The following is a 24,251-nucleotide window of genomic DNA, read 5'->3' as shown; positions in this document are numbered from 1 at the left end:
AATTCAGATTCATATCGTTCTACACAGAGAAATCCAGTAAGACACTAAAAAGCATACAAGGCAAAAGACACGGCACATTACATGCTACAGTATATTAACCTTAATTACTACAAGCATACAAAAAAAGGTTGCTCCCAGGAGTTAAGTCCTTCACAATAGTATCTACTAAATCATGGATGTAAGGTGTTTTTACTGGGGAATAATCCAAACTAGTTCAATGGTGCTGGTGAGTTCAGTATACTTTAAATAGTTAAGTTATTCCTTCTGGTTCCAGAAGTGATTGATTATCAATACAGTAAAGCAGCACAATACAGTTTATTCTGGGAGCAAGCAACTTTACTTTGTACAACACTTCTTCATATTGTTCATCATGCCAGCGTTCACATGCCTTAACCACAAGATAATATATACTTAAAAGCAAGAAGCGAAGTAGAGGTGCAACAACTGCAGATCCTTGAAGATGCTAAGTGTTGCAGTAACTTCTCTGCAGTTGGATCATATCAATAATGCCAAACTGACAGGAAGCCACCTCTCTTTTCACACATCTACTTAGAAACCACAGGAGAATAAGACTAAAAATTAAACATAACACACAGCACACGCAACAAAACAGACATGGAAAGTAAACATTAGGGAATATGATGAAGAAGGAAATTAAAATGTCTGAAAAATGAGAATGGGTTTCTGAAAAGCAAAACAAACAGATTGCTCTAAGCAATTAGAAAAACAAATGGGAGTGACGGAAAAAAGATGAGGAGAAGAGAAGGAGGAGAAGAGATGAGAAGATATGGAAAAGCATGCCTTCTTGATTCCATTAAAACCAATAGCAGCAGGACAGAATGTTGAATGGAGAAGGGCTCTCAGCATGGTAGCAAAAGAAAATGATACACATGCCATCCCCCCCAAAAAAAAATCTTAAAAAAAAATTGAGTAGTATATTCATAAATAATCTTAATAAATGTCATTAAAATGAATGTGATGTACAGCACAAAATATCCATGGTACTTTCATAGGAACAGTACAACAAATTTAATGAGTACTGTATTACGATTAACTGGGCTCAAAACGGGATCAGCAATGCAAAGAATCAGGCATTAGGTTGTTGTTAATGGAAGGTGAGACTACAAGAGAAAATGAACCACTGTACTCTCAGACGAGAAGGAAGACTAGGGGAAGAAGGACATCAATGAACTTATGAATATGGATACGATTGTCAGCACAAGGGCTGGTAAAGACGAAAACTACATCGTCATGATACAGTACAAATGAAAAAAAAAGGAGGTGTTAACAGTAAAGTCTATTTTTCAAATGTAGCAGTCTAATACACCAATGATTCCTTAAGGGGACAAAAATAAAAGCCTAAAACATATACTGTTGTATTTTATATTTCCTGCAAAGAAGTTAGTGCATGAGTCACAAGAACCAACAGAGAGACAAAATGCTATCCTGTCTCCTTTTTGAGATTGGGGGCTCATATATAAATATACACACATATAAATATATATATATACACACATAGACAAATGAATATATATATATGTATATATATGTGTGCATATACAGAGAAAGATAGACAAAGATGTTATCTTCCTGTGTTCTTGGCAAGGAATTAGTCCTGAAGTTAGAAGGAGTGGAGGTAGGATTGAGGTTGGAAGGAAAGGTAACGAAGAGGGCATACCGCTTTCGGCTTCTGCAAACGACAAGAAAAAAATTGCAAATCAAACACTTTGATAGGAAATCAACTAACATTAAAGCAAAAGCAAAAAAAACCTTTATATAAAAGTCTCAAAGGCTCAAAGGTTTTTCTGCTGAGAATGAGGACAAATATGTGGACAGACAGAGAGAAAATTTAACAAAAGGAGTAAACAGAAGGTGCAAAAGGGAAGAATCCAGGTTAGGCTTTCCTTCTTGCTTATGTGGAAAAAAATACAAGGAAAAATGAAGCAAAAAATATCACTACAAGGGATTTTAGATGAGGAGTTTGAACATCTGCATTTAAAATTGATATTTTTTGCTATCCATTAAGTAAACTCTGCTAGGACACACTCAGGTTGATGTTCCCTATATTCCTTCAGCATTTTTTCTACAGGTGAAATAAAACCTTCCAGTAAATGAACTAAGAATTTTAAGTATTTGGCTTACACGGGGTACATAAACAATTTACTAACAAAATGCTTTTTCTTAATAACAATTATAATCATAATACTTGCAGAGACGAAGGAAGTTATAATATTAGTGATGGAGGAATGGCTAACTCATACTTTGATCCAGAACAACTAAAGTGCAGACCTCAGTAGCTGGTCAGAAACCCACTAAAGTCCGTCACATTTTGTACGCTGAGAGGTTTCTGTGATAACTGAGCAGTAATTCAAACATTATTAATTACACAAATGTAGATGTAAATAAATTTAAGTATAGCTATAATTAATCTTTTAAGTATCCCGATGAGAAACAATTGTATAAATAAAAATTAGGCCATATTTCGGCTATTATTTGACTCCATATTTACCATATCTAAGAATACATTACCTGTATCAGGACTTGCAAAGCTCATTTTACTTCAGAGCACTTTCACACTCTGCTTTTAAGCAATCTTTTAAAATCATAACTTGTTTACAATGAACAATCTAATACATCTTTATGTAGCTTTAGTAGGAATTGTAGGAAAAAATGAAAAAAAAAATTGAGCAGGAAGCTCAGCTAGTGCTAGCTGGGATACTAATATTAACTTGGGTAGATTTCTGATGATTTCAAATGACTACTGATCTCAAATTCCCTATGGTAGAATTAGCATAAAGTTTTAGAAAGCCAGAATCAAGGAGACTGACTGAAAAAAAATAAACCAAAAACATCATAACTTCATAAGTAAACAATCTTTTAAAGAATTTAAAGAAGATACTAAAATAGTGAAAATTCTGCCACCCACTCAAAATGATACTGGAATTTTTTCTTAACAACGAGGTGAACATTTTAACAGGGAATTGGGAAGTCTGTAATGACCTTAAACTACCACTTGTGAGAGCTGCACACCTTTCACAGTTCACTTTGTGGTTGCTTTAGATGTCATTGCAAAGTGATGAAAGCAGACGAAACTAATCAGATATATAGTTTACTTCAATATACTATATGTATTTTATATTTATATATATTATGCCTTAAAACCAGTCACAAAAATCAAAGTGGTGTAAGATCTTCTCATTGAGTTGGCAGAAGGAATGATTTGAAACTTCTCTCATCCTACACTTACTTCAGCTGTAGCAGAAAACAACAGCTTTTACTACAAAGGTGCCACCTTGATACTATTTCTTTTATTTATAGTAATTATTGTTGTGAACTTTGTAAATTTCTCAGTATTTTTAAAAAATATGAATCTCATAAAATATACCAGTACATATCTTCTGTTGATCACCCTCCTGATAGAATGAATGTTATCATAATTAATTCTCTCTTCACATTTATGGATTATCAATGAAGAAATGAAGATGTGAAGTAGGGTAAAGTATGTCCAAAGACAATATCAACAAAAATAATTGGTAAATGATAAATTTATCATGTTCAAAGACCATTTGCACTTGTAAACCATGTTATCCTACTTTTTGTCTTAATTCTTCATCATTTAAGAATGCAAGGAAATGTAAATAAACATAAGAAGTGAGAAAAAGATTTGTTCTATTACCTTTCTGGTTAGATTAAGAGGCTCCAGTTCATAAAGCCAGACATATGTACTCAACTCAACACATTTGTTGAAGAACACAGGGACAAGTAGAACAGTAAAATTATCCTGCAGGTAGTAATCCGATTCACCGAAGAGTGACTATAAAATTATCACTGCTACTGAAGTCAGAAGTTACTACTAACTAATAAAATGATGTGACTATTTAGTTTACCTGCTTTCCTTCTGTTATATATATGTTTGTAAAATCCAACTGTTAACATCCCTCCATTAGTAAAGCTTACTGCAATTTCTTTTCTACCAAACTAATTCACTGTGAACTTTTACCTCTGTGGACTTAAGTAACAGGAAATATATGATTGGATCACACTGTTTTACTTTTTGTGGAACCCTCTGCATCACCTTGTGATTAAGAACTAAAAACAACTCTCACTGAAGTTAGTTCAAATAATGATATGGAAGCCATGAGTTATCTGTTATTATTGAAAAAGACTGTAATATTAGCACTTATGTAACTAAATGACAAGCAAAGTAATGACAACCCAAAGTTGGGCAATAGTTGTCAGAGAGAGCCAAAGGAAACCAAGTATTTTCTAAATATTGTAATCATAAAATATGCTAACGTACCACTGTTGTTACTAATGCATTCCTTTTTTTTTTTTTTTTTTCCTACAAAATTTATATTAAATTTTTAGGAAAAATAACATTTACTCGTATTCTTTACATTAGCAAATGCAGCAGAATGTAGTAACTGAATGGAAAAGTATTTGTTTTAAGATAAGCTAGGTGAGCTGGAAACATTAAAAAAATCTGTTATTGCAAAAAAAAAAAAAAAAAAAAAATAACGTGGACAAAAGTAAAATCCAGTATCACACACACCAGTTCATATATCACTTACCCCACAGGAAGGAATTAAGCAAAATCAAGTATAGGCCATGGAAGTACCATCATTAATAGTTGCAATATTTGATTTCTGTGTCAAGTGTCCCACATAGTTTTTATAGGCATTTATAAAGGAATATACTTTCAAAACCTCAGGAATCATGGCATGAACTCAAATAATAGAACTGATTCTTCTTGGAGGAAAAACAATTGCCCTCAAAGGTTTAGGTAATTGGTGGCAAAAATTTATGATGTTGTAGTATATATAGCTCCAGATTTACTGCAACACTTACAAATGTCACTTTTGACAGGGAAAACAAAATTCAGATCAAAGTCAGAATTACTAGATTTTTGTTATATGCCCCTCTGCATGTCGCACAGCACATTTATGATATTTTTGTTACACAAAAAGGAATGTTGTGTAAATGCACTGATTGACAACCTGACTGAAACTTGACTCCAGTATACAAATAAATTCTTAAGAATTTTTGTACAAAAAGAAGAAACACTTTCTGTCCACGAATTTATACTGATTTATAATCAGGAAATTTATTTTCAGATAAAAAAGGTGTCAATCATTTGGCAATTTCAAAACCACATGTAACTTTGAGTTACCTGATGGTATTCATATATACATCCTTTGTTGGAACTGATACCATATAAATGTTTATTCTATATTTCCATATATCCTGTATCCTATGAAGACTGGCTCTTCCAAACTGATTTACATTAAATTATTTTATAAATGTTTATTTTGAGAAATAAACATTACCATAATGACTAGAGATACCACACCTGCTTTCCACTTTTCTATTTTCAGTAAATTGTTGAACTGTCACTTAAAGCTGACAGAGTATAAACAAAAAACATTGAGTAAGGTATGTTTTTTTTTAAATAAAAATGAACTGCACTTCTGGAAGTGGACACATAACACTGTACCCCTACCTTATACTAAGTATTGTAACTTAAATTGATTTGGGTGAGGAAAAACAGAGCAGAAATAAAAGCCTTTCAGCGCTACATAAAATGGTGTAATGTGATGGCATGATAATTATACTCTGAAACGTATCAAACGTATAAGGACATCTATGTTTATTCTTAAAAATAAGCAGGCAAAATTCTTGACAGTGCATTCTTACTTCAGAATTTGTAGTCTTGGACATACCTGCTTTCTCTTTTTTCCGACTTGTATTCTATGGCTATCATTAAGAGCTTTAGTTTCGCAAACACCAGTCTGCAGGAAGACAAGAGGCCAAGAGTCAGACCTTTTTCACAACTGACATTGTATAAATAGACATGGCTGAGAATTTGCATTCACTCAGATGATTACCCAGTCTTCAGTAACATATATAGCTCATATATTAAAGTCTTTCTGTTTTGAAGATAATAAATGCTTCTTCATAAGTACTATAAACTGACAACTTGAGAACACATCCTAAGCAGCACTACTGCATTACTAAATCTACTTAAGGTATAATAACAAATGTCATAATTCAAAACATAAAATTGCATTTGACCATAGAAGTGGATGTCTTGAGGAAATTTTTCAAATATTTGCTAAAATTTAGTTATATTTTGATTGCAGTCACAAAATATGTATGTATACTGGCCAAAAACAAGAGTACACTAATAGTATATCAGCATTTATCAATTTCTAGGACAGAGAAACAGCATAACTGGAAGCTATTACTGACCAGCACATGGGAAAATGCATGCTTATACATTAATACACTTTTCTTTTTTCAGTTGTTAGTAGCAATTTACTAAAACAAGTATGATATTCTTTATAAACTTGGAGAGTGAAGTTAGTACAGCAACATTTGCTTGAAGCTGACAAGTACTGTGAGAGCAATCAAAGTAACCCACAATGTTTTTTTTAATAACCAGAAACCAGTGATTTTACAATTTTATCATTGAAATATGCAAATTTCATACTACTTGCTTCCTGTTCTATGAAATTGGTCGTGATTCTTCCAGGGTGCACCTTTCAATTATAGTATAATTATAATGGAAACATAAACCTCTGTAACTTAAACACACGAAATAAAGAAGTGCGGGGAGTTTACAGGCCTCTGTGCTGACCTTTACTGAAGCAGCTTTTTCATACTTCTGACTAGACAGCTGACATGGCAGTAGGGAGCACAATAAGACTTACAACCTCTGTTTTCACATGCTGGCTCTTGCTGTCTCACAATTGTGCCTAAGAAGACTATTTAGCATGCATATGTTGGCTGAGTGAGGACAGAGGGGATGGCTGGCCTCTGCAGGGATGGGACAGAGGAAAGTTTCTGAGAGAGTTCGAAGGAAAGTGTAAAATATAAGATTTCGCTGGCAGATTCAGATGAAATCTCATTTTACTCACAGTCAGAAGATGGGAAAGCTTTATTTAGAGTAATGTCAGGACAGAGTCTGACTTGGCTGTTAGCTGAGCTGAGCTCAAGTTTGTGGGGTCTAGAATCCTACATGTCCGCAACACTGAATAAAATTCAGAGTTCAGGAAAAAAAAAAAAATAACTGCTATAAACCGATTCAATATCACTGCTTCAGAGAGGCAAAAAACTGTAGTGAGCATATGATGTGTGGATGTCCTAACAGTCTAAAAGTGCCTAAGATGTACTTACCCTCTCAGATGAATTGAATAAACAATTCAAATATAGAACCAAGAACTTAACACTGACAGAGAATTCATGATGTCTTACTCTGCAATAGATAGGGGCTTAATTTGGCATCAGACTAGAAAGTTCTACTTCTTTGAATACTCCCACAAAAGAAATAATCTGTTCTGGAGCTGAGAAAGAATGCAGAGAAATGTTGAGTCTTGCCTAAGTCTTAGTAGCTTGACACAAAAGTGAAATCTATTTCTGTGAACAAGCACTGTTATAAAAATATGCCACATTGAAATATAGGTCATATGTATAAACATTGCAACAATATGTTGGACAAACACAGAGTTAATATCTCCAATATTTTATCTTTTAATTAAATAGAAGAGAAAACATGACTGCACTAAACTGTCCTATACTTGTGGCTATGGTACATACTGGAACAACCTTAAGCATACAAATGTGTCTTCCACAGAAAAAAATGTAAGACAAATGTAAGTATTTTCAGTCTCAAAAATTAAAACTGTAGTCTTAGACCATGGTTATATACTACATGTTTGATTGAAACCAGTGCTACAAAGCTCTGGACACCACATTGCTTATATGACTGCACTAAATCTGTCTCAATTAATGAATGATTTTCTTGGAATGGGACATAAGCCAAGACAGCGATGCTGACAAACACTACTCAAAGAATGGGATTCATTAAAAGAAACAATAGGACAGCTCTCTCAAGTAAATAATTTAAATGGATTGCTGATTAATTTGTCCAACACTGAAAACATTTGTGGTTTCATTTACAATCACTTAATTCCAAATCTCTTCAGAAAGCAGCATTATAATGTTTGGAATACTTACATGCTGTGATTGCTTTAATGTTTACTTTATTTGATTTCATCTGATGTAGCAACATTAGGACTGTAGCAAAGTGAGGTCTCCTGTAGAAATCTCTGATTTCACTTGAAAGCATGTAAATAATTATGCTTAATAGTAACTTACTCACAAACTGCAGGGAAGGACAAACCCACAAAGGCACTAGACAGATATTCTGTATACATTTCATTTGCAACTCCTTCCAGATAGTATTTCTGCCACGTATCCTCCTCAATCTAAAAAACAAACACACAAAAAAAATATAGAGATCTAAATAAAATGAAAAACTTCAGTTAAAATTATGAACTACTTTTTAAACATGCATAAATTTTTAAGTAAATAAGTTAGTATACCACTCAAGTATTTTGACAATATTGCCAAGAAAAAGAAGAGGATAGTCAATCAAACATCTTATGTAAAAATGAGTCACTCGATTATTGGCAGGACAATTTAGCATAACATGAAATAAGACAGTGGAGAGCTTGAGGAAAAACATCTATTTTCTGTTTCTGAAAATTCTCTAGTGAAATGGTTGCATTATATTGCTCCTTTGTCTCTCTAACAATGTTTCAATTGCTTTCACCTTGTTCCGAAGTTGGCTAGCACACACAAACACACAAAAAAACAATCATTAAAAATTCTGAAAATTTGTTTTCTGCATCTCTAGCTAGCAGGAAACTATGAGAAGTAGACATATTGAAATGGTTTCAACAGTCATAAGTGTTTTAGAACAGTAACTGAAGCAAAGCTTTACTGCTAAATTCAGACATATTTTATTGTTGAAGGAAAACAAGTCAGATATGCCCAACACATTTGCTTAATAAAATTTAGATTCTAACTTTCATAAAAATTTGGTGTGGCATAATAATTTTGAGTTGTTCTTTTTTTCTTTTTTCTTTTTTCTTTTTTTCAGTATTAAAAATACTGAACAAGCAAAGCTATTTTAAACATGATTTGTGTAGTATTTTATATATGTTTTGTCCTACATACTTAGTTTAAATTTTGGATTCACCAGTCTTTTCCTCCTGCTATGTCATTAAAAAGACAAAAAAATAAATCACTCTTTCAAAGGAATATTTAAAAGAAAAAGGATAGCAAACTTCTAAAGAAGTCAGTGAAATATTAAGTGCAATGAATTTATTTCTTTATTTTATATTTTTATTTTATTTTATTTTATTTTTTCTCATAATAGGCTGCCAGGTAAGAAGTTACTTCAGTTCTGGAGAAGTAAAAAAAAAACTGCAAGAACAAATTGCAATATGGAGAGGATTCAAATCATTTCCTCCCTGACATGTGGGCTGCAAACAATCAAGAGAAATTTCTTCCATATAAATTGTTTCACCATTCTGAGACCATGTGGGATGCTAGAAAAGATTTGCATTGTGTTATTCTCCACCACACACAGAGAAGTCATATCACATTTTTTACAACTCGTTTATTTATGTGAAACTTGCAAATGTTGCTGATCAGCAGCTCTTTATATACAGAAAACAGATAAAGTGCAGACTGGGTAAAAAACAGTAATGATAGCAATATGTTTGTTACTTATGCTCTATTTCATGGTTTTTTCTTACATTGACACCACCTGGGGTTGGAAAAAATGTGCAAGGAGAAAAAACGCATAAAGATAGCATAAAGAAAATAAGAGTAAGACTGTTTTCCACTCAATTTCTCATTTCTAGTTTCTTCCCTGGCTTTATTCTCTTTAAGCAACCTGTTTTATTTTGGAGGAAAAAGCTGCAGATTAAATAAACTAACAAGCACATTCTTAGCCGAGAATCAAAGAAGGGACTGGAAAATAACAAAACTCATTTACAAAGTAGTGATCAAGATTCATAGATACTGGTTAGCATTACATTCACCTTCATGTATTTATTACAATGTTGAAGATACTTTCTTTTAGGTTACTGTGAAATACTAATAAATGAATTTTAAGAATTGCTGATATATGAGATGCTATAAAATATTACTAATGAAGAAAAGATCTTTCTATTTTATCTGCCTCAGATCCATGGCATTTTCCCTATAACTTCAAAGAAAGAGATGGTCATCTATCTGGTACTTTGTGAATGGAAGTACCTGCTGGTCTGCTAGAAATAAAACAATGAATAATAACTCGCAGGGTAGAATATTTCATTTCTATTTCTTTGACTCATTATGTCACCCTGAATTTTAATAGACAAAATGTTCCACAGGAGAACATAATCAATTTCTCTCATAGCCCATATCATTAAGGTACTAATTTAAAGTATTTACCGTGAAAACAAAACAAAAACAAAAAAAAACAACAACTTTAGGAGCTACTGTATTCTCAACTTATTTTGGCCCTTCTGATATTTTGTAGCAAGCATTAACCTCAGAAAGTGAATCCTTAAACAAATCTCATCCATATCAGATCTTACTGATACTCATTTCCAATTTACTTATACACTAATGATAGGTTGTCAAAATGTAACTGTTGAAGTACGGCCAAAAAAATAATCGAAAATGTAAACTGTAATGTAAAAAAATGTAAAATCGAATATGTAAACTGTAAAGAAGCAAAAAGGGATGAGTTTGAGGTGAGTTTGGTTCAAGACTACTAACCAAGGTTATAACAAACCTTAATTAGTAAAAGTAAGAAATTTATTTATATGATTAATTAGAATAATAGCCTGAGTTTAGCCTACCATGAATATGTTACCATGCTTACAATGAAGAAAACAACCTGGATTTTATCTTGAAAACTAGAAGGAAATCTACAAAATGGTCAATAGAACATGAAATACAAAGACACAGTAGCAAATGAACAATTTCATTGCCAAAAAAATTCCCAAAATACCTTGAACTTATTGTGTTCTGATATTACTTTATTTTCCTTTTAGCTGTTTCCATTTTTTTATCAACAGGGGTCTTTACAAATCTTATTATGAGGTACAACTGGTAGTCCCACATTCTGAGCAGGGGAGGAAGAGAAGATGATATTTTTTCAGAAAAACCACAGAATTTTAGATATTTGAATGAAAAAGTATGCTTCACAAAGATACTTCTAAAACAATAAACTCCAAATTTTCAGCCTTCAACACATAAAATAATATTTGAGGACAGGAAGAAGAAGTCAGAAACAAATCAACTTTAACAATGTCCATTCATGGACATACAGCTGTTTTTTTCACTAGATTTTTCTCATAACCGTAGTCAATAAATGGTTCTAATAACAATTAATTTCACTTATCCTTATAGATCAGTAAGGAGAAAAAAAATATTATTTTTAATTTAATCAGGTACAGATCTCTACTGTTTCTTGTTGATTCAGTTATTCAATATATCTGCTTTGGTTTTGGCATGTCATGCTTATATATCATGTGTGCTTATAATTCAAACCTCCAGAGTTCAGCAAATCTAATGTAATTTTCTTCAGCCTACTTTTTTATCAAAAGTACAGAAAAAAATATTTTGGTAGGATTTTGAAATTAAAGTTAAGATTTTAGAACTGAAATTAAAAAAATGATATGCTTTCTTCTATGATATGCTTTCTTCTATGTACATATAACACAAGGAATCCTGCCACCCATTAAACTCAGACTTAAGGATCTACTGAAGTTTAATTTTACAATTCTATTCTCCACAGCATTGTTTCTGGTGGACTTCTTTGTTTGCTTGTTTTACCAACTACATACATGAGAGGAAAGGGCAAACAAGAATGGAATATTCTTGAATGGTAGCTGAAATGAACTTGTGAAATTAAACATTTTCCCATCTTCACCCATAATGCCTTTCAGTCCATGCAAATTGCTCGTGTGTTTGGTTTTACTGTACCTTTAGGCATTGGTATTGAAATCTGACAGATATGTAAAAGGCTAAAACAAGTTCCTACTATCTTCGCAAAGTGTTAAGCTTCTGAGGTTTACAGTATTATAATCTGATTTCCTTAAATATTGTAAATTATCAACTACCCCTTTATTCAATCCTATTGACTCCCTAACTCAAAACTAATAAGTACTCTTCAGCACTATAAAAATTCTTCAACCTCAGCCAACTATTCTCACAGTTCTTTCTGTGTGCAAGAACATTTTCCAAAATTGCTGTTTTATAAAACAACATATAACTAATTAAGATTGGCCGTAGTTTCAAATGAGAGATCTATGTGCTTTTTCATTGCTCATGCTAATGTAGATTATTGTAGTAGGTCAAAGAAAAGATGGTATTCGTGAATACTATGAGATGCAATTCTTTAGATGTCTTGGGAATCTCCTTGGATGTCTGGCTTCAGTGGGTTTAGATTCAAAACTATAGAAGTCATACTGTTAAAAAATAACACAGAAATTTAAAAAACAGAACAGTATTTCTATCCAATCGCAATGTAAAAGACAGATTGGTTTTGATCTCTTTAAACAGCTGACTGAAAAACACACTCTGTGGTTGACTTCAGTCCAGGGCAAATATATTACTTTTTCCCCAAGGATTGACATTATTTCTAATCAGCACACAGTTCTCAACCACAGAAGTTTTTAGTTGCTATATTAAATGATTAAAAAGATTCTATTCAGACAGGCCTTTTAAAGAATAAATGTTTTTGAAAACAGGCTACATTAGTATTTGGCCTAAAGCCTGTAAGGAGTAGTTGGCAAAGGAAGAAAAATGTTAATTACCAAGTACTCTTTATTATTCAGCCCCCTGAGGAGCTTCACAATAAATAAACAAGTTGCTCTTTCCCCCCCCAACTCTATCTTCAAGCTCTCTTTCCATAGAAGAAATTCACCAAGCAAACCCCAGTCTCACACTTTAGAACAACCTATTGCTGCCTAGGTGGCCAAAAATAAATAGAAAGCCAGTTAACATATTCCATCAGTGCATGTAAGCACCTGGCTGCCATAAATCTGTGCAGTTTCAATATGTCCATCTCTCAGGCTAGACTAGAAAGAAATGTAGTGGGAGAATTACATATATGTGGGTGTGAGCACAGTTGATATAAGAGCCCACATTCCTGCTCTCAAAATAGCTTAAAGAAGAATTGAGACTGCTCTAGATCATTTTTCAGATCTTGAATGACATAGAAACTCATTCATCTTATGAACCTGTGTTACACTCAAGCACCACATTCCAAATTTTAAAGAGTCACAACTTCTTTATTCATACAACAATAGCACTTTCTGCTATTATTGAAATACAGTTTACAGGTGTATACATAATCTACGTTTTTCTCTCAAGATTAGCTGGATAATATTCTTTCCTTTAAATGTTTTCAGAACCTTTTTGTTAAAACTGTATCACACATTCTTTTTGAGCGAATTTTCTTTTTATTCAGGTTGGTGCCAGAAAAGAACAGAAAAGATTCCATGTGAGATTACATCTCTAAAACCAAAAGGAAAATATAAGGCACAAAAATAATATTTTGAGGTTTCTCAGCTTTAATACTGGGCAGACTGTTTACACAAACCATTTTGCTATGAAGTAACACATAATGAGTTAAACATGTACAATGTCACCATCAATCATGTTCATTTGTGTTTGACTGCTCAAACATTTATGGCTATTAAATGACTTTCTAAACACACTATGATGAAGGAGGAACGAACACAAATTTCAAAGTTTTTTTCTTTTTATATTTGTTTTTTAATAGTTTCAGTAAATTTTTCTGACTACTTGTGTTAGACTCAACTAACTTTTGCCCAAGAAATTTATGAGGCTCTGACAGTACTTAAATTCAGTGCTCCAAACGCAAAGGGGCAGAAGTCCTCTTAGGGAATGCACATCTTTCTTTTCAAAGGAGTCCTACTTAACAATTCCAATCAGCGTAGCTGCTCCTCTGCAATACACTCTTGATTCACAAACACCAATTAATAATAGCTATCTCTTTCAAATAGTTTTTAGAGTGCGATAGCTTGCACAAAGAGCGTCCTTTCAGTTAAGTGAAGTAATAAACCTTCTACTATCACTAGTTGATTTGGATTCTCATGGAAAGACATATGTACTCTGTTGTTGGACATTCATTCTGTTTCAGATTTTAACACTCAAACTTTCTCAAAAATGATGATATCCATTTTAGTTGCCTGGATAATTCATTCTTAGTTAAGTAGTAGACATAACCAATAACAGCACAGTCTACCCAGCATTTTACAGCTTTTCTTCTGTGCCATGTAAAGTAACCTAATTTAAAGTATATCTGTACCCTATTCTAACTCTGTATATTGATGTAAACAAGAGCATGTCAGCAAAACTGATATTAATTTCTTCTTCTAAAACAAACTTTTTGCCATTTTTCTATTTGTTCTACAAATATAGAAATATTCATAATCAATATGATGGTTTCTTCCTTAGTGAAGGGATAAAGTGCCTAGAAAAGCTCAGCTTTCAGCTCAGAACTGTTTTCACTGAGATAGACCAATTAGTCAATGTACTGAAATTATTACAAGAATATCTTAAAAAATAATAGAAAGTTGAAGATTGCTATGATAATGGTCAGAATGTCAGAGATTCTCTGGAAATACACTTCCTTTACATCTGCATTTTTTTATTTGTATAATCATTTTAAATACAAATACAGACCACAAGTGCGTGTGCTTCTTGGACAGTTCTCTCAGAGTCAGACACTTTAAGAGAACATCTCTTTGTTTTCCCACTGCATGTTTAATGCAAGTTATTTTAAGGCTAAAATTAAGACTAGGGCTTCTGAAGTTACATGTAAATTGGATTTCATGAGAAAACGAATCACTTCTGATTTTCAAAGAAAGATGAGCATAAGTTTCAGGGCTGCTGACCTCAAGCACAAGTTCATAGAAAACTGCCTGAATAATATGGATACATTAGTGCAAATACTAAAAATTCTTAACACTCCTGAGAGCGTTGCATCACCACATCAGCTAAGAAGAAGGGAGACCAAAATGGCCTGCAAGAAAAATGAAGTTCACAAAAAGTAGAATTTTCTTCTGGGACATAATTAGAAAGGATTAATATCAAAGAGACCATATGAATCTTAGGTAGTTCCTAAATTTGGCTTTACTGAAATAAAGCAGCTTTTGTTATCTAAACATGAGTAGAGATAAGAGAAGTTTAGACATAAAAGTGAAGAGAAGGGATTTATTTTTGTTCAGAAAACAGGCACTTTTTTCAACTGAATACAGTCTGGAATATTTTTGACACATAAGAATCTGTGGTCTCAGTTTTTGGAAAGGATTCTAAAGGATATCTTAATAAAAATTTCATAATTTTCTGAGAAGACTCTCTGCTGTATGTATGTGCATCCCTACAGGAATATTCCTGGCTTCTCACCTGATAACATTAGGCTTTGTGGGTTTTATGGTTGCTTGCTTGTGTGGTTTTCAGGGCATGGTTTCTTGTGGAGATCTTTTTTGCTAACTTACACAATGAACTTGAGGTGAACTATGTCCACCTTGTGACTCCAGTGTTAGCTGTCCTGTTATGAACACTCAAGAGATTGGAAATCATGCAACTTTGATGTTTGGAATCAGTGTGCAAGAATGAGGAAAGAAGCACTCACTGCGACAATCAGAGCCTTTGTCCAGAGAACTAGTATGACTGCCTCAGAAGTGTAGGAATAACAGGGTTAAAATTTTGCCATTTGACTCTGAAAAGTTACTTGGATGAGGAGAAACAAATACACAAATGATGTTGAAGGAAGTTTAGGCTTCAGCTCTAACATATGTTCTTTATTTATTGTCACAGTCAGAGGTCTACTAACAACTTGATGTAAAAGACCAAAATGATCAGTCCTTTCTTCTGGACCCTTTTTTACTGTATGGGACACATATAAATCATATTTTTGTTTTAGCAGCAGGGGCTTTCCTCACAGATAAACACATGGTTTGTTTAAAACAACACAAAAGACCAGAAATATCCTCCAAGAAATGAATGACGCTTTGAAAAAAATCTTTAATAGCCAAACACTTGTCAAATAAGAATATAATTTTGGCAGAACCTGGCTGATTTCCCAATTTGCAGAATAAATCTTCTGTAGGTAAGCTGCTTTATTTCTGTTTGTTTGTGTTACAAAAGCTATTAATGTGTTCCTATCTGTTTTTCATTTGAGCCATGTTCTCTATTTAGCTCTCTGACAAACTGACGTAACATACTCTAATATGACAAGACATTACCTTTATGAATGATCTCATGGAAAAGAGGTTGGCTAACATTGTTGAAAGGCCTGGTGCCAGGCAACTCTGAGCTATGAAACCCAGCTTGAGCTCAGCGAGACAGATTGCATCATCCCCTTCTTTCCAGTTCCAGCTTGGAATATTTAACAGATGAGCCTATAAAACAAACAAATAAATAAATACATAAAAACCCATAAGGTGAAGAAGCAGAAATATTTCTGCAAATAGAATACAGTACTGGAGGAGATAGCAGTGAATGATTTTGTTATTGGCTAGACATTTTCTAGCCAAAATCTTAAAATTTAACTTTATGCTAGGAAGTGTAACAACCTTTTATGCATATTTTTATTATAGTCAATTTTCACATTTCTCAAGTCATATTCTACATATATGCCTGTGAAACTGTCAGGCTGATACACCTGAGTGTGCCTTAATTGTCACCTTAGTATTGTTTATTTTCTACTTCCCATTTGGCAATTACTGGTCGACACTGTCATTTAATTCAAAATCACAATAAATGGCCAATAAGAGAATACGTGTTTTTGTAGCTACCCACAAAGAATTAACTTCACTTGAGTTGCCTAGAAGCCACCAATTAATATTGGGTAGCTTTAGTGCAGGCATGCACAATCTGTAGCCCACAGGACAAACGTAGCCTGGCACAGCTTACACTGTGGCCTGTCTCCTGCCCTACGCCATCATGGCTGTGGCTCTGCCCAAGGCCTGCAACTGCCACTCAGCATCAGCCAAATATCAGTGTGCTATTAACCCCATCTAGGCTGAAATCAGGGCATGGAGTGCAGTGCAGTGTTAAATTATGGCAAATACTTTTAAGGATTTTTATACAATGGTTAAACACAGTCTTGTGAGCAGAGAAACGTGTATTTGTTGCCGTTGTGATACAGGAATTTGAAAATAGGTTTCAAGATTGCAAGAAAACAACAATTTTTTGGCTTATTTCTCACTCAATTTGCAGTCAACATAAATATATAACTTGCAAATTTTCAAATGGAATGTATGGAGTTGCAGTCAAAAACATGATCACGTCTCTTTATCAGAGACGTTTATAAACCCCCTAGTACAAAAGAGAAACATCCCTCCCTTCACAGTCACACGTTATTCACATCATCGTTTTTTTGGCAGAACATACATATGTGACCAATTGTTGTGAAGAACAAAGTACAGAAAGAGTAAAATTTCATCAAAAATCTCTGATGCACACCTTGAAATCTCTCTAAGAATTGCAACCACTGCAAACAAACCAGACTGATGCATTAGTTTTACAAAAGCAAGGTCATATATCCCACAAGTTTTACATGTTTGTCGCTCTCTTTTTATATGTTTTAATTAAAAAAAAAAACATTAAAAATTAAATAAAATTTTGCTACTTATATACATTAACTATACTATATAGCTTATGAGAGCTCCTTTGAAAGTAATGCCTACTATTTTATGATGTTGGTTCATGACATCAGAAAGAGATGTACAGCAGTAGAGGTTGAACCTCCCAGACAATATTCCATTCCATTACATTTTCTTACCATGAGAGAGATGGCAGCACAGGGGCAGTCTGACTAAATGGTATCTGTCATGGAGGTACATATGAAGCAGAAGTGTGTCACTCAATTCCTCACATGGGAAAAATGGCATCCACTAACATTCATCAATGGTTACTTAACATTTCTGGAGATTAGTGGATGTGAACACAGTGAAGCTGTGGGATGTGCATTGCAGGGCAGCAACTGTGTGTCACCTTCACTAGTCTTCACTAGTTCACTTCACTTTTTCACTAGTCTTCACTTTTCTGAGTGCAGCAGGCAGACTCTTGTTCCTTGCTGGTGAAAATGCATAGTTAATGGTGGTAGCCATGTGGAAGAGTGGTTTGTAGCTGAGAATTTGCTCTATTAAATATTGTTATTGTGCTCTTTGTATCAATTGTTGTTTCCATGGAAATAAATAGGAGGCATTTCTTTTCAGAGCAGCCTCCATAGATGTAGCCCTAGACAATTCCTCTTGCAGCTCAGGCAAGCCAAAAGTTTGGACACTCATGCTCTAGTGCAATAAGCAAAATTTATGGATGCTGACTGGTTAAAAGCTCGTCTGGAATCATTAGCAACTACAAACACTGTAGCTTTGAGAATTATATCCAAAATGGTTGATAAATGTCAGAGATTTTGATAAGGTCCCTTGCATATATAAATAGCACTGAATTAACTTGTTACAAGACTACATGACAAGGTTTATTAGGGTGTTCATGTTTGGAAATAAAAATGCTTATTATTAATGACACTAGAAAAAAATTGTTCATGAGTGCAATGTAGCAAAACAAATTGCAGAAAGAGACACTAATAGTTATCACATCACCTTATTGTGATACTGCAACATCTGAGTGATAATTCTTATCTTCGGATGATAATTCTTTATTGAAATAACTCTAAAAGTAAAAGAGAAAGAAAATAACAATTAAAATTGCATTTTAGCTAGTAGGATATTTGGATCACGTATCCCAGTACCTCTACTTCACTGTGTTGTCACGTCCCACAGTTAAAACTGTATTCTTTTATTTATTTGTCTGTAAAGCATAGTGATTAAAGTCAAAAGTATACAGTCTCTATGTATATACAAATTCAGTTAATAATCATCAGGTAATACTAGAGAACACTGAATTTCAGGAATTACTTTGTTGAATGGTTTCCTTATAGAATTTGAAGGAAAAAAATACTTTTGTTTTAGCAGCTCTGTTCAAGATACCCTACTCATTATGTTAAACAAATACTATACTTCTAATTACTGTCATCTTTAGTAATTGTTTCTTTGAATCAATATAATTGCTTGAGTTGTCCAATGATATATGTCTAAAAAACAATTTTCTTTTATCTCCTTTCTCCCTTATTTTTTTTTTTTTTTACTGTTGCTAGACATTTATCATATTTAAACAGCTTGAGTAATAATTCTATTTTATATAAATTCAAGTGCAAATTCATCTTCATTTTTTCTGGATTTTGTCAAAGCTCAATATTTAAACTGATACCTGAACTCAAAATTTTAAAAACATATGGCTACTCCCATAATTTGCAACTTGACTCTATTTTTCATTATTAAAATAGGCCAACATATATTCTGTTGTCCATCCATCAAAAATGAATGGAAAGAATAATTATTTAGAACTGAGTAACAGATAGTGTGATATGAAGTGAGGAATATACAATTAAAAATGGGAAATAAAAACAACAAAAAAACAACCATTCAGCAAAATCAAAGAGAGAAGCAAACAAGTCAGTCCTATAAGAACAAATTGAAGTAAGAAAAGAAAACAATCAAAAGGGAAAATAATCTCAATTACTTTATAGTCATCAGACTCATAAGATTCTCAATGCCACAACTGTTTACAGAGGTGTTCTGTAGGAAATATCTTGCAAAATTCTGGTTTTGCTTGAGCTTCAAGTATACAAAAACTAGATGATCATGATACGGATTTAAAAAGATATATGGACAATTTCAATTTATACTTTCTTTTCAGAGGGAAAACCAAATCTTCCTAGTATTTTTTCAATTCTTACTGAATTTAACTAAACATTCAATCTTATTAAATTAAAATCATTTCAGTATGAGAAAATGCGTGAGAACTTTAGTCCTGAAATAAAAGCTCTGCATTTTATTAGATTAAAAGTATTAAATGTTTTAAGAATGCACTAATCTGCAATTAAAGGTCTTTTAGTACATTTATGCAATCAACACACAAAATGATTTTTGAATTGAAACAGAAAAATTAAATTAGGCATTGGAACAGGCTGCCCAGAGAAGTGGTAGAGTCACCATCCCTGGAGGTGTTCAAGAAACATGTAGATGTAGCACATAGGGACATGGTTGAACAGCATGTGATGATGGGTTGATTGGTGGACTAGATGAGACTAGAGTTCTTTTCTAACCTTAACGATTCTGTAAGACCTGCTCCTTCCACATACACCCAAATCTCTTGTGCACAGTGAACTTTGCCAAAAGTGGAGTAGCATTATTATTTATTTTTTTTTCTCCTTTTTCCTTTAACTCATGGAATGCAAATATCTGACAAACCAATAAAATTGTTTAATTGCAGTGATCAGCTCCGTGTTAGAGAATTTTTGACAAATCCTTGACATTTGATTTTAAAAAACAAGAAGACTGGTCTCATTAATACTATGACTGGGGGGCAGGGGAAGGGGGGAGGGAGAAAAAAAAAAAGAATGGCTTAGCTTTATTGTAACTCTAGATGCCCATCCGCTAACTGATCCTTTGACCTTCCTTCACAGAATAGGAGGAGGAAAACAGGACAAAGCTTTGGTGGCCCCTAATGTTGTAAATGCTCTGTCAATCAACAAGCATCGTTTGTCTTAAGTATTAAAAATGAGCATGGAGCTAGGAGACCACTGTATAGTTTCCATCATGAAGTATATACATCACTGTGACCAAGCTAAGTAATTACTTGTAGGAGTAGATTTACTGCGGAGCAATAAGGTATGAGGCGATTGAAGGTCCTTCTGTCTCATGATCAGCACCAGCCCTTGCAGGGCATATATTTTTGTAACATATTGTTGCCACAGCATAGTTAACTGCATGTCCTTTCCCTTCATTTCTGTTGGTCCTTTGTGCAGCTATGAATACTTCAATGCTAAGACCTATGAAATGATCACATGGCCTTGTCATCCTCTCCAACATCTAGACAAACTGTATTCTTAAGTAATTAGTGCAGTGACCAAATTACTGTGTTGCACCAACAGTAATCACAAGCCAAATAAATGCAGCTGATTCTATTTCGGATGCCCTTTGAGAACTGTAAAGTATTCTGTAAAGTGGTCTGTAAGCAATTATAACAAAGAAACAGAAAAGGTGCTACCTAGAGCTCTCATGTCCCTTTTGAAAGGATGAATTTTTAGAAAGCATCTCCTACGCCATGAAAATAGAGATTTAAAGGCAGTTTCTGAAAAAGAAAAAATCAAACTTCATTGACTTAACAGAGAGGAATACAGAAATTGTTAGTAGTTCATACAATTACATTGGAACTGTGTTGGAAGAAAAGCGATCAATATATCTGAATAGGGAAAGATACTCTAAATGAGTAAAAATGGCCAATACACAAAGTTCCAAACAAATATTCTGATTTAAAATTTCACTTTTGGTCTGTTTTGTTCTCTTGACATTTTCTCTTCTCATATGCTGCTTCTAAAGCAGCTAAATTAGAAAAGGAACTTAAGAGCATCCTCATCTCTGAGCTTCTGAGGCAATCTTATAATCTGCCTTCTAAAGAAAATCCTGTGATGCTCTTCAAGTGCAACAGATCAGCTATAAATCGATGTGTGGCTATGGCCTATCTGGATACCAGAAGTTGGCTAATCAGAGTTAAGAACACAAAACCTATTAAAAACCAATGAGTTTACCTCATAATATTGGAGGCATCCTCAGCATCTGGGTCAGCGCAGTATTTATTGGCAAGAATTAGGCACGCATCTGCTGACTCTATCTGAGACACCGAAAAATACAGCAAACATAAATAGCAACCTCTTTTTCCAACTTTTCATTCTTCATAAAGTATTAGAAAGTACAACACTCCTATCATAAACACGAATATCAGTTTACAGTACTGACAAAACAAAATTTTCAAGTTTTTATAGTTGATGGCAACAGCTATACGTACACACAATAATTTTGTGAAGATTCCTCAGACCAGTTTGGTAGTTTAATTACTGACCACTACTTTGTATGAGCTAAAAGCAAGAAGGCTTTAACGGATGTTTCTTTTGTAAGCAGGTATTGAATTTTAGACCTCTAAATCCATAAAAAGCTTGTTATATCAGTACACTACACACACAAGTCTTGCAGTTTTGTTTGAGAATGTAAGTACTTTCTTATTAAAGAAAGGAGGAAATGTTTGAACTTATGATTTAGAGCATGAATTTTCAGACAGCATGAGGAGAGAATTAATCTGTTCAGAGGACCTCTACGCTCTACGTTCACACAAACCTTACCCCTATTTAATATAAAGCATATTTAAAAAAAAAAAAAAAGTATTGTTAAGTGTATACAAGAAAACACTAACAGAAAGAAAGTTGTAATAGAGAACTTATTATGACTTCATGGTCATAATAAGAACATTCTGTTCTGCTGAACTGAGATACAAATTGTGAGGGACTACAAAGTGTTAAGCAATTTCTGAAGCCAAAATGCATAGAAAACATGATTGATACCCGAGAAAGTGCTAATATTGCATTAAAATCTATTTGGCCAAAATATTTTATATTTTATTTAGAAAAAAAGAAAAGAAATGACACCTTGCCACTTTTTTCCTTTAAACTTCATACTTTTTTAAGAGTATAAAATAATTTACTACAAAGACAATAAATATATCTCATTTTAACTAATAAGTCTCTTAAGTTGCATTTTTATCAGGATTCTAGACAATGGAAAAAGGATTTGACAGGTGAAAAATCATTTTCTAATTGTACTGATGAAGATAAGACAATAGTATTTTAATTAATTGCCATAAGACAACGATCTACTATATCAAACATTAAAGTTAAATAGACATGACTAAAATCCAATGAAAAATTCATAGAGTTCAATAGAATAGGATATAATGTATCTTAAGTCATAGTGGTACCGTAGCTTTGTAAATCTAAAGATAGAAGGAAAATAATATCTAGAAGGACAAATATTGTAATTTATTACATAAGCTAATAGAAATGGAAAAACAGTGTTTTGAGTTTACCTGTTGAATGCCACTGTTAATTAAATTATTTTTGTTTTATTCAAATAATACAATGAATACTTAAGTTGAAGTCAGTTAACAGAACAGAACAAAAGGGATATTACCTTTACTCTTGCCAGGTCATGGGGATTAAGGACTGAACCCTGATAAAATTCCACCTGAGTGAAGTGTCGTTTAAAAAGAGCTTCCAGCTCAAGGTTAGGGGAGATACTGCATTGAGAAGAGAGAAAAACAAATGAAAAACCACTTTTTTCCATAACAGTTTCATTTTCTTTTATTTTTAAACTGATTCGTTTATTTATTTTTATTTATTTATACATTTTTGTATAAATTTTGCATTTTCAGATTTCAGATTTGCATTTCAGATTTCTGCTGATGCTTTTCCTATGCTGTGGAAAGAATATACAGTACTTAAACAAATAATACAATGCTTACGCTTCCCTACTTCTATCTAGAGAACATCTGATCTGTTTAACTGTGCTCTGAATGTCCATGTCACTTTCTCAAAGAGGTGAATCCAGAAACAGCGATGCAAACATCTGAAAACATCCTCTCTATGGAGAAAGTATTTTCCACAGAACTTGTCTATTATGGTTAATCATCTCCTGCATATATCTACCACTACCTAAACAGTAGACTGCAACAAATAAAAGAGCCCAATGGGAAATAACTACAGGCCAGGGAAGGAATCCCATAAGGATCCCCTCATGCCTATATGAGCTGGAATTAAAATAAACCTAATTTTGCTGTGACTTAATCTCATTTCATTTTGCCATAAACATGACCAAATAGAACAAGGGGATTCAATAGCTATGCAACAAGAGCATGAGAACTTTCTTACGCAAAATGCTAAATTAGTAAGAAAATAAAACAGGTAAACACAAATATTTGCCCCTGACAGCATAGGAAAAACAAAAACATAACAAAAAACAAACAAACAAACAAACAGGAAATACACCCAAAACAGGCATAAACAAGTAACCAGGTGCTGAACTTTCCTCACATGCATTTGCATTTTCCCATTTCCTGTCACCATGCACTTTCACTGTGGAAATCTGAATCTTCACTTTCCTCTCAAAGTCAATTCCCATTACTACTTAAGAAAGGGGAAATAAGAAAAGAAACAATGCTGTTCCTCGAGGATATCATGTCTAGTCTAGTTTGAAAGGAATGGATATTTTTAAAGAAGTACAAGAGCTGATTATTAGTTTTCCTGCTCCATTTGTTGAATCATTAGTAATTAAAACTTTTTAATCATTTTCTTTGAAAGAAAGAAAAGTGCAGAACTTGTTGCTAAGTGCAAAAATATCACTTATTCATAGCTTTTGGCACATCTAAACAGGTGCTATTCCAGATCAGAAACAACTACTTACACTGTCACTCTT

At 33.3% G+C, this 24,251-nt stretch overlaps 1 protein-coding gene across 9 annotated transcripts in view; it reads right to left on the bottom strand.

The window, feature by feature from the left end:
* KCNMA1 (potassium calcium-activated channel subfamily M alpha 1) overlaps window positions 1–24,251 on the bottom strand; it is a 444,410-nt gene that overhangs the window by 113,414 nt on the left and 306,745 nt on the right. For all 9 annotated transcript variants that reach the window (XM_085230132.1, XM_085230130.1, XM_085230131.1 and 6 more), the window contains 6 exons: window positions 22,971–23,076; window positions 21,539–21,621; window positions 18,489–18,558; window positions 16,125–16,280; window positions 8,158–8,267; window positions 5,721–5,789 (listed from right to left, as the gene is read on the bottom strand). In XM_085230132.1, coding sequence (XP_085086258.1) covers window positions 5,721–5,789; window positions 8,158–8,267; window positions 16,125–16,280; window positions 18,489–18,558; window positions 21,539–21,621; window positions 22,971–23,076 — 594 coding nt within the window. The remainder of the gene's footprint in view (window positions 1–5,720; window positions 5,790–8,157; window positions 8,268–16,124; window positions 16,281–18,488; window positions 18,559–21,538; window positions 21,622–22,970; window positions 23,077–24,251) is intronic.

This window comes from Meleagris gallopavo, chromosome 8 (genome assembly GCF_905368555.1).
Source record: "Meleagris gallopavo chromosome 8, MGAL_WU_HG_1.1, whole genome shotgun sequence".
Classification (NCBI taxonomy): domain Eukaryota; kingdom Metazoa; phylum Chordata; class Aves; order Galliformes; family Phasianidae; genus Meleagris; species Meleagris gallopavo.
This window is presented reverse-complemented; position numbering and strand designations above follow the sequence as displayed.